Source organism: Poecilia mexicana, unplaced genomic scaffold, assembly GCF_051168715.1.
Source record: "Poecilia mexicana isolate PSO_F unplaced genomic scaffold, ASM5116871v1 scaffold_11, whole genome shotgun sequence".
Taxonomy (NCBI): domain Eukaryota; kingdom Metazoa; phylum Chordata; class Actinopteri; order Cyprinodontiformes; family Poeciliidae; genus Poecilia; species Poecilia mexicana.
Genome location: NW_028263380.1, coordinates 763,361 through 781,600, shown reverse-complemented (window position 1 = coordinate 781,600; position 18,240 = coordinate 763,361). Strand labels below are relative to the sequence as shown.

Here is an 18,240-nt window from a genome sequence, read left to right as displayed (position 1 = left end):
TATTAAAGTTATGTACTGCAGCTTGAATAAAATGCAACTGCAGAACATTTTTACAAGTCTGGATTGCTTCATGTGTAGTTGCACGTTGCTTTTGACTGTTGCTCATGGGGAGAGACATTTCAGTATCTAAAACTAATAGAAAAAATTTAAGCAACCTACTTGCATACTGGATGTGGACTGTTGGATGTTAAATTCATGAGTAATAAATATTGTGCTAATTATCAGTATTGAACCAAAGAAAGCAAGGCAGATGCAGGCCTTTAAAATTGTGATGCTTTTTTGGGTCAAATAGACTCAAAAAAAATTGTAACAGCAGCTGTGCGGGGGGCCCAATCCAATTTTTTATCAGGGGGCCCAAGATTTCTGGCAGCACCCCTGCCTTAGCACAGTCTTCGATGAAGTTATAATAGACTAACTGCTAACATCCAATCTTTGCACAACAGTTGATTGACTCAGCAAATTGTTTTTTGCGTAGTAGCACCAATACAGTGCTTCTAACAAAATTAAATCTATTATGTTAAAGCTTTTCTTTTTTTTTAAAGGTTTTATTGGCTCTAGTGGCCTTTATTTGATAGTGAATTGACAGGGAAGTGGATAGAGAGAAAAGGGGGAAGACATGCAGCAAAGGTCGCCAGCCCTCGAATTGAACCTGTGACAGACCTCCATATGTGGGTTGTATTTAACCCCTGCGCCACCACAACACCTCATTATGTTGAAGCTTGATGGGGGAAAGAGGGACTTCCTTTCTTTTCTGTAGGAAGTATTGTTTCCACTTGTAGATTTTCAAGATAAAAGGTTTTCAAATGAATTATGAATATTCTATTTCTGAAGTATCCCATTAGAAAATAGTGTCTTGAATCAGTTACCAGCTTTGATTCCCATCCAGTGTACAGTAACTTCCATAATCCCCAGATTGATTAACTTAAAGGAGTAGCATAGTGTTTTCCAGGATTATAGTACCATTTTATAGCAGAATCAAGTAATTATGTAACCTTCAGTTGTTGTAAAAATAATGTCAAATGTGACTTTAAAAAAAATTACCTTGCAATTTAATATCTTGTAATTGGGCCTCTGTCTCTTTAAGAAGCTGCTCTTTCCAACACTCATCATCACAACAACATTTCAACATTAAGCTGCTTAAAAATGTTCTTCAGAGTATTAGATTCAGAAATGGTTACATATTAAAAGCTCCACTAGGTGTGTAATTGCTGCAGTCGCTAATTTGAAGAAGCTAAGTGGGGAAGGCACGAGGGAGGGTAGCTCTATATGAGGTGGGCTTGGTGAGAAAGAAGGTATAGGCAACCCCAAATGGTTGCCACAAGAGATTCAAGAATTTTTCAAACATGCATGAAAGAATCAAAGCAACACTCCATGTATATTTTTGATGAAGGTCTAACGTGATGCGAAGTTTAAAAAAAAAAAAGTCAATATTACAGCTAAGTTGCAGAAAGAATGCATGAGATACTGTGATTATACTGAGCTCCAAATATAGAAAAACTATTTTGTTTCACAAATTGTTTGGTGATGGAAAAAAAGCAATTTGTGAAAGGTTGAGCTGAGAACTAAGTGAAGAGATATCTAGCTTTATTTTGGCAATTAAACTTCTTTAAGAGTTGAAGCTAATGTCTCTTCTTTGAAGTTGATTTCTACATGTGGCACAGATGTGCCATAACAAAAGTAGGTGAATCCAAGATTAAAATCATCTTGATCAGAAAATTCATTTTTATACTTTTTTTAATCATTTAATGACAATTGAAAAATCTGATTTGTACTATGCATTTTATTAATAATTTGGTTGAGTTTGTTGCAGTGCAGTTTTAGAAATTTATAAACTTAAAATGTCAAAGTAAAAATTTGAAAATATTTTTTAAATATTGCTTAAAAGCAACTATTCACTATAATCTAATAAAAATCTTGTAGGCAATTATTTAAAGGGTAACCAATTATTAAAGCCAACAGAAATTCAGAAATTCTGCCATTCATCAGAGGAAATTAGAACTATATTTTAGAAAACCAGAAACATGACTACTGGGTTAATATTTACTGTTGAACAGCATTCTTGGAAACTACATTTTTATGAATTAAATCAATTTATCATTCCTATTATAGTTTTACTTTGACATTTGCAAAACAGGTGTATTCCTCAAACAGTAACATACCATGTCTTTCTAAAAATTCTTAGTTCATCGGTCTTGAAAGTAAATATGTGTCAAAGAACATGTTGGTGCGCTAGCATAAGTCCCTGTTTTATTGTGTAAAAACACAAATTGATTAGTCATCTTGTCAATATGACAGTGTACTCTGGAACTCTGTACTCAGTGTATTCTGTTGTAAACTATAGCTAAAGTTTTTATAAGTATTGTAAATTTCAATTGTAGAAGATTAATGGCAAGAGACAAGATTCACATTCACTTTTACTTTGTTCAGTAATTTACTGACAGATCATGTCATTGATAGAAGGAAAAAAAGAGCACAAAGAAGTAAAAATGGGAATATAAGATTTTAAGGAAAATTGTACATGCAGTGCCGTGGGAACTGCGGTGCATCTCCATATTTCCATCTCCACATGCTGAGAAAAAATCTAAAATATTCCTCATTGGGGTTGAGAAATGAAGAGTAAAGTGATAGGAACTCCACCGGCATCCTGTTGTGGGACACAAACCTTTACATTACAAACTACCATATGATGGTGTGATGGAAATTGGCATCTCCTCCTCTGCCTCTTCCTATTTTGCCTCTTTACTCCTCCCCAACGACCTCACTCTTCCTCTCTCTGGTTGTTGATCCCGTCCAAATTGTCAGCCTTCCATTGTCAGAAATGTAACATTGTGTTGTGCTCCAGCTACATATACTAACTTAGGATTCATCTGGGAGAATATATCAGTTCAGGCAAAAGTTATAAAGTCTGATGAAAATGCATAAAAATATTCTTGACCTTACAAAGAGGTTGGACAAATGTCCAACCTTTTTGTATGTTTACTTACAGTGGAGGAAATAAGTATTTGATCCCCCACTGACTTCAAAAAATAATGTATACAAAAAATGAAACATCTCAGAATTTTATGCCAGCTTTATTTTAACAGTGACACAGAGTATCAAAAGAAAAACAGAAAATTACATAAAATGAGAAATTGAATTCTATTGAAGGAAATAAGTATTTGACGCCCCCAGTGAAACATTTAATATTTGGTGGCAAAACCCTTGTTGGAAAGCAGTAGTTTTTGTTTTTTTAATAAGGTGTGCACACCTATAAGGAGTAATTTTGGCCCATCTCCAAATTCTTATTTTTAGGCTTGCGTTTGTAAACCTGGAGCTTCAGCTCTCTCCATAGATTTTCAATGGGATTGAGGTCAGGAAACATATCATGGCCATTCCATTCCATGACCTTGATATGTTTCTTCTGGAGCCACGTCTTTGTTTCCATAACTGAAAGATATAGTCTGGGTGGGAAATTTTCCAACCAAGATGGCTCATGTCTAACACTAAATAAAAAGGAAAGATTTAACATTGTCTGAACAAATTAATACCTGTAATCACAGTAAAGTTAAGTATTTACTGAGGTCATTAGGTCGAATCCCCTGAGTCCAACACCGGGATGTAAGTTTGAAAATATTTTACTTTTTTCTGAACAAATTTTAGTCCAGATTTTTTTTCCCTTATTGACAAACTAACCCCTGGAAAAAAACATAAGGGGAGGGTGGGTACTTTATATAACATAACATATCATTGTGGTTTTTCATCAGAGGAAATACCACAAGGTAGAGAAATAATAGACACTGCATCTTGTTAGCATACTCGAGTTGCACACTGATGAGTTAAAAGTCATGGTGTATCAAACGAGTGTGAAATAACATATTTCTTGGATATTAGTACCTGATAATTATTTGAAAAACTGAAATTTAGACTGCATCAACAGGGGTCAGATGCTAAACTAAATTTCCAACAAAGCCATCCACCTTTTTCAGTACATTTTAAAGAGAAAGTCACATTGTCCAGTGAGATTAATTACTGGTCTGTAGACAGAAAAACAAACTCCTGCTATGTGATTTCTGTATGTTTGGAAACTATTTTTAATTATCTTTATGATATTATGAGTTTCAGTAAAAAAAATTATATTTTCCAATAAAACGAATAAACCAATGAACCAATAAAAAAATGAACATTTAAACTGTCAAACATTTCTGTAGTGTGCGCACAGTTTTAGTGACATGCATTTGTTGGTATATTTTTTAATATATTTGGCCCCAGGTGGAGCAAGGAAATGTTTTGTTTGGAATGACAAACCACCTACTGGTGGATGGAACCGAAACATCAAACAGAGATGGCAGGACACCCTTTCTTTCACAGAATTTGGTGCGATGACCCATTGTGTATGGTTTATCTGGGTTCATGGCTTGAGTTTCAGCCATGGGTGGAGCATGGTGACAATAGAGAGGACTGATGACAGCAACCCACAAGTCCCAACAAACCCTGGGCCAGTTTGATAAATCCCCAGCTTATCCAGTGGAATAAAAATATCACAGCCATTCTTCAGCAGGTCCAACAGGAGTGGTGGGTTGTTGTACAGGACAGTTCCTATTTGATGGATGCGTTTGCGGAGCCAGACCCACATGACAGCAGGAGTCGCAGTGACTGGAATGGAAGAGGATGATGATGATGAAGACAGTTGGTCAGCCAGGATGGCACTGCTGGGACTAGTAGACAATGGTGATTTGGTACTTCTGTAACAATCCTCGCAGTCCAGGAGCAGGCAGAGTTCATACACATCTCGAGTGACATTGAGAATCAGAGCAAATAGGTAGTACCTGTCAAGTTCAACACATATGTTTCAATTGTAGATTTATATTTATTTATTTCATTCATTTACAGTTTAAGATGAACATATCACATGTTGACATAAGTTTAGAATTTTTATATATAAACACACATATGTATATATATATATATATATATACATATGTGTGTGTGTGTAAATGAAAATTTCAGATTCTTCCATGATTTCTAAGTAGGAGAACTTGCAAAATCACAGGGTGTTTAAATACTTATTTTCCTCACTATATATATATATATATATATATATATATATATATATATATATATATATATTAGTTGACAAAATAATTGACTTGACATCTTTAGGGTTTTCATATTCAAACATTTATAAATCACATCTGATCCTAAAACATTCATTCAGATACATTGACTCAAGCTGCACTATAGACTATAGGTATGTAAAAAACATACTACATTACTTTAAACGTGTTTGCGTCATCAGTAGGAACCTTGATCCTGTTGATAAACGGTCTCAATTTACCTATTTTTCAAAAGGTAAATTGAGAGCTATGCTTTTTGGCTCAGCTCTCTTTACTACGGTGCCCTCATCAAAGCACCAATTCGCCTATCAATATCCCACTCTGATTTTACCTGATTTGTGTGATTCATAAAGTGGACCCAGAGATACTTAAACTCCTCAACTTGGGGCAGAACCTTGACCTGAAGATGGCACTCTACCCTTTTTCATCTAAAGGCACTGATCCTTGTCCTGTCCACTTCACACTCAGCTGCAAACTGCTCCGGCAAGCCCTGAATGCCTATTCCTGATAAATATCCCTGATAGAAAAATGGACGGAGCTAAACACAGGGCAAGCTGTGAAAGACTTGATACAATATAGAAGAGTTATCTTCAAGCTGGCCCTAAACATATTTGTGTCATTTTAAAAGGCTGTAAATCTGATTTTTTAACAGACACATGATTTCTGTATCACTGTGATTTAAAGGCCTACCAAATTAATTGTTTGCTTTGGATATAAAAGTTGCTAAGAACATACCAATAACAGACAGTTTTAAATAGTGAAACTGTAGAATTCAGAGAAAAACCCACAGAAAAAATAATACGTAACTTACCTGAAAGATCTATGATTCCATTTCTGTTGATCAAGTTTGGAAATTATGCCAATTTTCCCTGCCCACACAACATTGTCACATGCAAAGTACATGGCTCTGTTCAGATGACCAATGGTAAGGCACAGTCTCAGAACACTGTCAGAAAGGTGAATGGTCGTCTTGGCTGCCTGCAGAGCCTCCACAGAGTTCCCCAGACGCAGCACTGTGGGACATCACACATGTCAGAACCGGCAGAGCTTCTGTACTCAAAACTCATACTGAATTTTTACACTTACACTTTCTTGTCAGGCTCATATGTGCTTCCAGTTCACTGATAGTTCTTTGGAGGTCAGTGGCTACACTGCTTTTGTGCAGAGTGTAGCCCAACAACATGCAAGCATACTGTGCAGCCCTGTGGTGGATGAAAAAACAGTCAGTAAGCAGATAGCTATTTCTCAGGTGAGAACCAAATTAAAGAAGGATGATCACAGATCAAACTGAGCTAAATTTTAAATCAACTGGATTTAAAAAAATAACAAAACTTAATACTTTAAAAACTGATTCACCAGCACATAAAGAAAATGAGCAGCTACACATTCCTAATACCATTGATCATTTTAATTGTAAGGTAAAATATTCTAATATCGACTGAGCAGGAAATGAAGGGCTTTCCTGCTCAGGTTATGGTTCATGAAAAGACTGAGTTAAATACTTTACTGAAAAGCTCAGGTTTTGTAAACAAACTACAAAGTACAGACAAATTCTGATTACAGCTATGCAACTAGTTACTTTCCATCCTCTGTGTGCCAGTACTTTATCAATCAAAATATTTTTTTTCACATTGAATTGCTTCTACTTTCTGCTTTATCTATACAGGTGCCCTACAGTAATATATTGATATGTCTTTATTTGTTTTGGTTTGAACTTTGCTTTTAGAGAAATAGAACAAATATATGTTATTGTAAAAAATAAACATTTTTATAGAACTTTGTAGAAATCATTCTTTATGTGGGCAAAAAGAAAAAAAATAAATTGTCCTTAGAGTCTCCCTAGTGGCCACGATAGGTCACGCTTCACTGGTAACATGAACTGCCGTGCAATGTGCAGAGCACATCCAAAACCTCAAAAGCACTGGTGGAAAATATGTAAGCAAAACTATTTTGCAAAAGGACTTATCCTTCAGGGACAGAGAAAATAAAGGGAAAGAGTAGAAAAAACCAACATATAAGTTTGCATGTCTCTTGTTAATGTAATTCATCCACCCATTACTGGATGGTAATGGATGGATGCCACCAGCATAATATGGATATATTATGGCAAGCCATTTTAACATAAATTCAGTTTCGTCTGACTATCCGTAATTACATTCCAGATGTCTAAAAATGCATTTTGACTAGACAAAACTACATTTTGACTATCCGGAATGATAATTTATGATATCTGTCTTTACATTCTGACTAGTAAGAATAATAATTCAAGATATCTTCAACACAATTATGACTAGTCAAAATTCCTTTCAAGATATCTCAAATGACGTCACTGGTCTGACATTTGACGAGACACATAATTACGATTTAAGACATCTTCAACACAATTATGACTAGTCAAAATTACAATTTTAGATATCTGAATTAAGAATGATGTGGAAGCCCCTTTGTGGTGTCCAAACAGTTGCCTGCAGAATTTAATGTTTCCTGCACAAAATTGTCAGTAAATGCCACAAATTAGAAAGAGCTCGACAATGTTGGAAATGCGGAGATAGCAAAACTTCATAAAGTATAAGAGTGCTTCTGATATCTGCAAAGAATTTTCTTTTCATTCATTTCCGACAAACCAAATGCACTTAAAAACAGCTTTGAAAAGCTAAAATTGCTATTGTCAAACCATTTTCAAACATCTTTTGTTGTGTTCTCTATTTTTCATTGTTTTATTAAACTTTCAAATTGCTATGCAAGTCAGGGACGTTTTGACTAGATAGAATACTAATTCAGTAATGTCATTCTGGCTAGTCAGAATGTCAATTTAAGATATCTTAAATAGAAAAGCTGTGTAATTCAAGATATCTAATTCATTAGAGAATTCAAAGGAATTTTGACTAGTCAAATTTACAATTCAAGAAATCTTTAGTTTTGTCTAGTCATTATTTGATTTTAAGATATCTATAATTTAGTTTTCACTAGTCAAAACTACATATCTCCTATCCAAAAATACATTTAAGATATCTTGAATTATGGAATCATTAGAGATATCTTTAATTGGAATTATGACTAGTAAAAACCAAAATCGAGATATCTTGAATTTACTTTATGACTAGTACTAACTTAATTGTAGATATTGGAAATGTGTATTTCAGATAGTCAGTAATTAATTTTAGATATCTTGAATTGAAGTCTCCATACAAGTCAATGGTAAATCTGACGTCATTTCGACTAGTCAGAATGTAATTAGAAATATCTCAAATAGTTATTTTGTCTAGTCGAAATATAATTAGAGATATCTTAAATCGCTGAAACGTCTAGTCACAAAACAATTTGAGATATCTGGAATGTAAGGGCGGTAAAACCGAATTTATGTTAAAACGGCTTGCCACAGATATATTAACCCTAACCCTGAGTTTGTTTCCCCCAAAGCTTATGGTTTTAGCGTAGCACAGTGTTGAGATGCTAAAGGGGCAGGGTGGAGGGGACTTTTATTGGCTTAGTCCCTCCAACTGGTCTCTAAATTTTGGTAAATGTAAATATTTATAGTCCGAATTACAGTATTAACTTAAGCATCTCACAGAGGCATATTATATACAACCTCCCTTCAACCCCCCTAAAAATATACTTCAGACCCATACCCAAAATATACTAAAATAAAACTGAGAATGGACAATGAGTAGCCTCAGGGGCACCGCTTCTTTAATACCGACAACACTGACCGTGTTACCTCAAAACTCTCTCCTTGCCCTGACTCTGGGTGTTGAACCGAACCCAGGAGTCCATCTTGGATGATGGTGTTCCGGGCCTAGGACTACTTGGCTGGCTGTAAACCTACGGAGCAGTTAATGCTACTTGTCCTTTTAGTCCTGAGCCAGTAATGGCAGGCTTAGAGCCCCCTCTTTAAGTCTGCACGCTGAAAACACTTCGTTGAAACGTTTTCTGAATTTCCGGTAGTAGACCTTGTTGTTAGATTGTATACTGCCCCCAACAGGCAAAACAACAGGTCTTTCTAAAATGATAGAAAGTGAGCGGGAAAAAATTATAATCTCATCAAGTTAAATAAATTGTTGCCAATGTGGAAAAACATCGTCTGGAATTTGGTTCTGTGTGGACCCGAATCTGGTAGGAGACAACATATAATTGATATGGGAGGTAGGTCTTTAACTATGTGTATCCAAATTTAAAAAGAAAGGAGTAACAGAAATATTTACTCTAAGCCAACAGTCGTTAATATAGACGGGCTGACACCTTCTCAGGGAACAGCAGTTGTGCACTTCTGACGACGACAATCACAAAATAATATTTAAGACTTCACCATCACATATTGACACAAAGAGTTTAATTGACATAAAATTACCTTTATTTTATTGGTACAAAAACCTGGAATCACTGTTCTTGTGTCATGTTTGATCAACTGTCTAAATTGGATCAAACATCAATGAGAAATAAAAATGAGGGGTGGGGGAGGAGAAAAAAAATCACAAACATGGCAAAAAAAAAACTTTAAATTTAACAACTGAGTTGTCATTTCATCTACAAAAAATTTGATAACAGAAATGACAGTTATTTATGGCTGTTTTTTATTTTTTTAGATTACAAATAAATTAAACATGCCAATTGATGTCAGGGTAGTTCACCAAAACAAAATCCTGCTTGTGAACAGAGATAAACTTAATCCAATCACTGTCAGTAAGAGACATTCCACATTGATCCTATTTATAAAACAACAGGGAGTTATTAAGTTCAGTTTATCATCTAATTTGTGAAAATGTTTCTATCCAAATAGCCCCAATTGATTGCATCAAGTAACTGACTGAAGCAATCAAGTTTTTGCATCAAGTTGTTACCTAAACAGCAATATTTTACTGTGTAGTACAAAAAGTAGCAGGAAAAGGAAATGTGCTCAACAGACTCAACAGACAATACAAGCCTAGCAAAAATACCTATAGAAGTAGCTCGGGATAGCATAAGATACTCTAACAGTATGCTTTTGTAAAACAAAAAGTTTTATGCTGTAGACAGTATTTGTCTACTTCACAGACAAAAATTGGATCATGCTTCCGTAGGAGGAAAGTCTGACAACTATAAGATCTGCCTCCCATTTTACTTTCAAAACATGGAGCAATCAAATTTCTGAAAAATGACAGAGATTTGTTATTATTGTATTGAAATATAAGGAGAATTATACATTCTGGTCCGGATTTAACAAGGAGACAATGAAGAGAAACTAAAATACAAGAAATCTCTCCTTAATTTTCATTCGAACTTTCCCTGCCACTGCAGGGAAAGCCGAATACTCTGAAGGGGAAAAATGAAGCAGGGTTTCCCCCGGTGTATTACAAGGCTGATGGGTCACGAGGTTTTACTTGTACCCCACCAGGCTAAGCATTGCTAACCCTAACCCTAAGTCTTTTTAAAATTTTTGCATTTTTTAAGACTTTATAGTTGCTGTTCAGGTATTAATTTTCCAATCTTTCAATAACACATAATTATCAAATGATATTTTCAAATTTTCTGTCAACTTTAAACATTTTTTAATTCATAAACACAATGAGTCGATGGATGAATGACTGCCCTAGCAGTCTTAACAAGTTTTCTGGGGGAAACCTAGATTAAGTCCAACAAACCCATTTAATATGATATATAAATGGCAAACAATGCTTTAATTTGGTTCCTCATCAGTTCATTTACCACTTTTAGGTGTTTCAAACAGCCAAAACCTTGCTGTTGCAAGACTAACTTGCAACTTCCAAAGTAAATTTCCATTTATAAGTTCAGCTTATATTTCCTCTATTGATACAATGAAAAATCTTAAATGCCATTATCTGATTAACAAACTATTCTTTGGAATACCCAGGAATGATATGCGATTTCAACTTACAATAAATACCACACACAAACAGCAACTCTTAGCAACGCAAGCAGCTTATCATTCGTTTCTCATGCAGTATGCACTTTTCACAAAGGTACCAAGTTTGAAGTCCCTAAAACTATTCATCAACAAAGAAAGTATAGTCCCCATGAAACCCTCATTTGTATGTGACCATAGATAAACTCAATACTGCCATTCAAACCCAGAAAGTGTAGGTCTGAATCTAAAGTTTAGAGCTATCCAAAACAATTAACATTACCATCATGTATGCCTTTCAATGGAAACAAACACTTTAGTTGAAAACAATTTTTGAAAATTACTAGAATGAGAGACATAAGGGGTTTTAAGTAATTGTTACAAACATTATTTTGTGCTCATTTTAAACACACATTTTTAATTTAAAGACAAAAACAAAGCAATGCAAGATAACATCAAGTTCTTCAGCAAACACATCTAAATATTCCAGAGAGATGGGCCCACTGAGTATTTGAACTTTTAGTCCTTCATGCCTCAGTGGGACAAATCATGCGGCACAGTGGGGAACAGGGCTCATGGTTTACTAGGTGATCGAGGGGTGAACACTCCTGATGCTTCAAGCATGGTCTTCCTTCGTGCTGTCTCCTTGGCCACATTGTGATTTAGCCTTCTCAGGCGTTCCTGTAAATAGAGTATTTATTTAGTCTATATTTTGCAACTCCTTGGGCAATTAATCTCTTAACTAAAATGATAAAGGAGAAGATGAATGAGAAAAGAAAGGAAAGCCTGCAGTTAAAGTAGAAAAAATGACAGCATTTAAAAATTACAAAATATATGGTAGCTGTAATGATGTTGCTAGTCATGGATACTATGAATGTCATAATGAACTGGCTTGTGAAATTTATTCTTCTGCTGCTTCACCACATTGAGAGGAGGTGGCTTGGACGTCTGGTATGGACGCCTCCCTGGTGAGGTGTTTTTGCATGTCCCACTGTGAAGAGACCCAGAGGAAGACCGAGGACATGTTTTTCAGCTGGCCTGGGAACGCCTCGGGATTCCCCTGAAAAAGCGGCCCAAGTGGCTAGGGAATGGGAAGCCTGAGTCTCCTTGCTTAGACTGCTACTCCCGCAACGTATAAATGGTTGGATGATACAAAAATGTCAAACTTGATATTAAGAAAAATACCTAATGTCATTTTAGATACCATGGTAACATTTTTGAAGGCACAGGGTTGTTTCTAGCTAAGAGCAAACAATTGGAATAATTACCATGTGACTAACCCTAACCTCCTTAAGTGGAGTTCTCCAGTAGTGGAGAATTCAGTCCTCAATTATAAAAATATATGATTTAAAAATGTCACTTCCCTGTCTGGCAAAATTGTAGACAAGATGGCACAGTTGAAACCAGATATTTACATACACTGGATAAAAAGACACATACAGGTCTGAAGCAAAATCAGCCCAAGCTTAGAATTACCTAAATTATTTCTATTTTTTTTAAATGCTGGAAAACTTAGTGAGATTTTTTTTTGTCACTAGCTTTAGCACGTGTATTAGGGATAACTTTTTAACTAAAACACAAAAGGTCAAACCTTTTGTGTTTCCTTCCACAAACCGTTAATGGCACATTTGAGTTATTCAATTTTTTAAGGCTACAGCTGGAACACATTGATTTCTTGTTTTACACAATTTGAAAGTCAACAGAAATCAGACAAGATATCAGGAAGAGAACTGTGAAGCTGCACATGTATAGTTCATTGTTGGGAACAATTTCCAGATGCTCGAAGGTGCCGCATTCATCCAGTCAGACAACTATATTCAAGTATAGGTATGATGGGAATTACACCGCTCAGGAAGGAGATGGGTTCTATGTCCCAGAGATGAATATATTTTGGTCCAAAATTACAACAGAACAGAAGATGTTAACAAGACAGCGTCATTATCCACGGTAAAATATGTCCTGTACCGTCATGGCCTTTCAGCGAGGAGGAAGCCTTTACTTCAAAAGAAACATAAAATGCCCGAATACAGCTTGCAAATGCAATATACAATATAAATATAAAAATTATCCACCCATTTCTGTCAATTGCATTTATCTACCGTGTTCGCCATTAAATCGTTTAAAATTAAATAAAAACAACAATAGCTGTTGATGTGTGTGAGAGCATTATCAGCAAGTTAATCCTTGTGCGTGCGAGGACTATGGCAAATGATACAAGTTTTACATGTGTAGGGTCGGTTTGACCCCATTTCTACATACAAGGGTTAAGTAGTAAAAAAACGACTTAAGTCTCTCACTGACTGAGATTTGAGTCCTGCTGTTCATGGCATAGAGCCTATCTGTGCTACCTTGTTAGATTTTACTACTGTAGATAGCTATTTCCCCCAGTAGGTGCTACGCATTACCACAAGGGATAGGGAGCACAGATAGTCAGAACACTGGAACAGATTGAGTAAAGTGTTGGAGATGTTAATGAGCAATGAGCCATGTGCTTACATCAAACTTGAAACTTATTGTTCAAAGCCAAAGTAAAATTGTGTAAATACCCAATAATGCTTGGTATAATAATTAACTCTAAGCTATCTTTCTGCAACTATTGAAACAGTGAAGGTAGACAGGCAAGAGCCAGTGTTATGCCAGATGTTGGTTTTCCAAAAAGTAAAATTTGGCTGCTTTGGCTAGTATAAATGTGCAAACCATATCAATCAATCAATCAATCAATCATATCTTTATTCCAGACACAAAAAGGTCCATGGTAAAAAAGGTAAAAAAAACCTCACAAAATAAGAGAAAAATAAAAAATAAACATGACATATTATTCACCGAGTCACAAGTTGGCATGATGATGCCAATGATTCCATAATCCTGAAGAAAATCTCACTGTATTAAAAGCAGGATTTACTAAAATTGCAATTATATTATTGCATGACATAGATAATCTACACATGCATTTACACATAAGATTCCTGAGCACAACTGCACATGTGGGAACAGCATTATGTACAAACATATGGCTAGCACTACTCCATCTAGGCACTTTGAGTAGTAGCCTCATGACATCACTGTATGCACAAAATGGAGTTCTTTAAATTAAAAGAAAAAAAAGTTTTGGCTCCATAAAAACTATGCTTGCTCACTGCATGCATGTAAGAGTTACTGAGTTCCACATGTCTTTTGGTGATCTAGGAAAAAAATGATAAATTTGACTAATTATTGTTAAATCTCTGTTAATCTTCAGTATGGAAGAGGTTTAGTCAAGAAAAAGAAGGTCCAAAACCAAGGTCAGGCACTAACCTGAGCGTTCTGTAGAATATTATTCACAAGCACCACTCTACGTCTCGCATTAAGTAGCTTCTTTACGTAAGGATCCAGGTCTAGTGCAATCTTCTGGTGTTCATTTATTCTGAATAACTCTGTGAAACACATACAAAAAATATATATAATCATTACATAATCTTTGTCTAATTGTCAATATTAAGTATTTTGTTTTTGTTCGTAAAACAATAGTACAGTTTTGTGTTATTTTACAATTAAAGATTACCCGTCGCCAAGTTGTCTATATGTTCTCTTAATTCCACCTGGCTTTCTCTGCAAAAGACATTTGTGAGAACAGTCAATAAACAGGAAATTAAATCGTTTATATATATATATTTTTTTTATATATATATATATATACATATACAGAGAGAGAGAGAGAGAGAGATTTTTTGTCATTCAACTGTACATTTAAAAATGTACAAATTGAAAGAAGCTGCTGAACCTTTTCCTAGAGGGCAGCAGGGAGAACAAACTATGCTCAGAGTGGAAGAGGTCTTTTATAATTGCCCGAGCCCTGGACAGGCAGCGACTGTGAGCTGTGTCAAGGATAGAAGGAAGCCAATGATTTTCTCAGCTGTCCTCACCACTCTCTCCACACATTGCCAGTGTTGCATGATCCAAACCAGACAGAGACGGTGTTGGTCAGTATGCTCTCTATTATCCCTTTGTAGAAAGTGGTGAGAAAGGGAGGGGGGAGGTTAGCTCTTCTCATCTGACGTAAAAACTGCAGGCGTTGCTGAGCTTTCTTCGCCAGACCAGAGATTTGGAGGGACCACGTCAAAGTGTCAGTAATCTGTATCCCCAGGAATTGAATGTTCCTGACCTGTTCCACTGCAGCATCATTGATAAGGAGGGGTGTGTGACTTGGCTGATTTTTCCTGTAAACAACAATTTCTTTTGTTTTGTTGACATTGCAGTATCACACTAGTCCACCAGATTTTTCACCTTCTCTCTGTAGGCCAATTTGTCCCTGTCCCTGATGAGCCCCGTCACAGTCATATCGTCCGCATACTTAATGACGTGGTTCGTACTGAACCTGGCTTGGCAGTCATGGGTCATCGAGGTGAAGAGCAGTGGACTCAGTACGCAGCCTTGGGGGAAGCCAGTGATGAGGGAGAAGCTTCTTTACCGACCCTCAGAGTTTGTCAGAAAATCTAGCAACCAATTGCACAGGGGGTTGTTCAGCCCAAGGCTCACTGGGTCCTGGTGATTGTGTTGAATGCTGAGCTGAAGTCCAGAAACAGCATTCGCACATGAGTATTCTTCTCCAGGTGTTTCAGGCTCAGGGGCAGTGTGGTGGAAACAGCATCCTCTGTGCAGCGGTTGAAGCTGTATGCAAACTGGAGCGGATCAAAAGAGGAGGGAAGTTTTGAGATGATGTGATCCTTCACCAGCCTCTCGACATACTTAATCATGATGGGAGTGAGTGCATCAGGGCGATAGTCATTCAGTGATGAAATTGTGGAAATTTTGGGCACTGGAATGATGATGGCCGTCTTGAAGTAGGATGGAATGACAGTACAGCTCAGCGAGGTGTTAAATATGTCATCACTGTTCTTGAGAACCAGACCTGGTATGTTATCAGGCCCTGCTGCTTTATGTATTTTGACTCTTCTCAAGGTCCTCAAAACATCAGCTGTCTCAAACAGAGTAATCTGTTCAACTGGTTGAGGGGTGGATTTTCTCACAGGAGTGTTGTTGAAGCCCTCAACAACACTCACAAAATCCTCACAGATTTTGTGAGGACAAAATCTGTTCTGTCCTCACAGGGCAAAGAAGCAGCCTTGTCTGTTATAGTCTTGGTGCCTTGCCATATGTGCCTGGTATTTGCTGACTCGTGGGAAATTTGTCAAATTTTCTGACCATAGGCACGTTTTGAAACTCTGATGATGTGGTTTAGGTTGGCTCTGGCTGACCTGAGCATCTCTCTGTCCCCACATTTAAAAGCAGCGTTTCGTGCCTTCAGGAGCTGACGCACCTCCTTTGTCATCCAGGGTTTCTGATTTGCCCTGGTGGTGATGATCTTGGTCACAGAGACATAATCCATGCACTTCAGGATGTTCGTAGACACAGATTCGGCATACTCCTCAACATTGGTGTGACTGTTTACAGTTGCAGTTTCCCTGGACATATATGCATTCAAAACAGTATTGTAATGCCGACATGGATCCTGCAGGCCAGACTCACCTGCTCCTCAATCGGTTTTCCTCTGATGAGCAGGGGCTTATATGCAGGAACTAATATTACAGAAAGATGGTCTGATGAGCCAAAGTGGGGGCGGGGTGCTGCCTTGAATGCTGCCTTAAGATTTGTGTAAGCTCTATCCAGTATGTTTGAGCCTCTGGTTGCAAAGTTCACATGCTGATGGAAATGGGGGAGAACTGTTGGTAACACTTTATTTGAAGGGGTGTGCATAAGACTGACATTGCACTGTCATAAACATGACATAACACCTGTCATGAACATAAAGAAGTCTTTATGAATGTTTATGACAGTTCTCATGAAGTGTCATTCGGTAAGTAATGACACTTTTAATGCAAAGTTGCTCTAAAAGTTACATTGAAAGTCCATTAAAAATGCCAACTTTGCATTAAATTATCATAATTTACTAAATCATGCAAAGCTGGCACTTTTAATGGACTTTTAATGCAACTTTTAGAGCAACTTTCCATTAAAAGTGTCATTATTTATTGAATGACACTTCATGACAACTGTCATAAACATTCATAAAGACTTCTTTATGTTTATGACAGTGTCATGTCAGTCTTATGCACACCCCTTCAAATAAAGTGTTACCGAACTGTCTTCATATTGGCCTGATTGAAGTCTTCAGCAACAATGAAAACACCCTCTGGATGTATAGATCGCTGCTCGATCGAGATATATATATATATATATATATATATATATATATATATATATATATATATATATATATATATATATATATATATATATGCGCGTCCAGGGAATTTAGCGTCGTCATCATCACTGCTTGTAGCAGCTCCCCAGTACTTGAATTAATTTGCGCGGTCTCGACGGGTGATTTTCAAGGTTTGTTTATTTTTCTTTGATGTGATGTGACTGATGAGTCACCGTAATCACCGTGAAAACTAAACAGATATACAAATATTAGAATATAAACATAAACTTACAAACAACAAAGTAAAACGTACCTCGCTGCTTTCACCGGGGAACACTAAGTGTTGATAGTGCCAAGCACATCTCTGACAGTTTGTTCTAATCATTCATTGGTACAATGATTTGCCAGCTTTTATAGGGCCTGCCCTCATTTAGCTACGGCAGCCCGTGAGGTACATAACAAAAAAACCCCAAAACTTTACAAAGTGCAAATACAGTTAAACAAAACAAAATACAAACCACCAACAGACATAATATTAAACAATCTGCAACATCCTTTAAATAATTTACAATAAATAGTCTACAAGTTTGAATAATTTAGGCAATTTAATTTAAATGGTTCACTATCCATTACACTGGTGTTTATATCCCTCCTAGTGCCATTATTAAGGAGGTGCTTCCATATAAAACATGAATAACGAGTATACTATTGTAGCAAACGGAGTTTATTTATTCTTGACCGAGATGTCACGTGATTGTCAAGGCAATTGATCGCATTGTGTTGTGATCCATAATCCAGTTTACCTGACTGAGTGGACGTGTAAATCGAGCTGATGAATCGCAGGTTTGATGAGTTCGAGAAGTCCTTCTGCAACAGGATCTGTACCGGAGAATGCGTCCACCACAGCGACAGCAGCCATTTCGCTCAGAAAGCAACAACTGCAGTCAGGAAGTCACGTGTTCGTGACGCTAGTAAACCGTCATCAATGCTACATTCTATTAAACTACGGGAGTTGGAATTTCGACCTTCCTATGTGAACAGATAATTTAGTAAACCGTCAACAAATCGATTTTAAAACTTTGTGACATATTAGTAAATGTATGATTTAATTTAAACACATAACAAAA

General features: G+C 36.5%; 2 protein-coding genes across 3 annotated transcripts; both read right to left on the bottom strand.

Moving 5' to 3' along the window:
* Positions 1-3,052: 3,052 nt before the first annotated feature.
* pex11b (peroxisomal biogenesis factor 11 beta) lies at positions 3,053-9,036 on the bottom strand. Of its 2 annotated transcripts, none has more exons than XM_014975293.2 (4): positions 8,804-9,036; positions 6,180-6,295; positions 5,905-6,106; positions 3,053-4,805 (listed from the first exon to the last, which is right to left on the bottom strand). In XM_014975293.2, exons 2-4 carry the CDS (start codon positions 6,274-6,276, stop codon positions 4,388-4,390), a joined length of 717 nt encoding a protein of 238 aa, XP_014830779.1. In that variant the 5' UTR covers positions 6,277-6,295; positions 8,804-9,036; the 3' UTR covers positions 3,053-4,387. The 2 variants fall into 2 exon arrangements, with proteins under 2 accessions (XP_014830779.1, XP_014830778.1); XM_014975292.2 differs by having other exon boundaries at positions 8,812-9,036.
* A 385-nt stretch (positions 9,037-9,421) lies between these two features.
* On the bottom strand, positions 9,422-18,076 carry snapin (SNAP associated protein). Its single transcript, XM_014975300.2, has 4 exons — positions 17,917-18,076; positions 14,474-14,520; positions 14,227-14,345; positions 9,422-11,613 (listed from the first exon to the last, which is right to left on the bottom strand). The coding sequence occupies exons 1-4, from the start codon at positions 18,030-18,032 to the stop codon at positions 11,506-11,508; spliced, it is 390 nt and encodes a 129-aa protein (XP_014830786.1). The 5' UTR covers positions 18,033-18,076; the 3' UTR covers positions 9,422-11,505.
* Between the last annotated feature and the right edge of the window lie 164 nt (positions 18,077-18,240).

Bases quoted from the DNA above. Each gene is read 5' to 3' on its own strand.
- pex11b (XM_014975292.2), bottom strand. From the start codon at position 8,867: ATGGACTCCTGGGTTCGGTTCAACACCCAGAGTCAGGGCAAGGAGAGA. The intron at 6,296-8,811 runs GTAACACGGTCA...CATCCACCACAG, and splicing joins GGCAAGGAGAGAGTTTTGAG to GGCTGCACAGTATGCTTGCA. The intron at 6,107-6,179 runs GTAAGTGTAAAA...GATGTCCCACAG, and splicing joins TATGAGCCTGACAAGAAAGT to TGCTGCGTCTGGGGAACTCT.
- snapin (XM_014975300.2), bottom strand. From the start codon at position 18,032: ATGGCTGCTGTCGCTGTGGTGGACGCATTCTCCGGTACAGATCCTGTT. The intron at 14,521-17,916 runs GTAAACTGGATT...TGTCTTTTGCAG, and splicing joins TTACACGTCCACTCAGTCAG to AGAAAGCCAGGTGGAATTAA. The intron at 14,346-14,473 runs GTAATCTTTAAT...TGTGTTTCACAG, and splicing joins TATAGACAACTTGGCGACGG to AGTTATTCAGAATAAATGAA.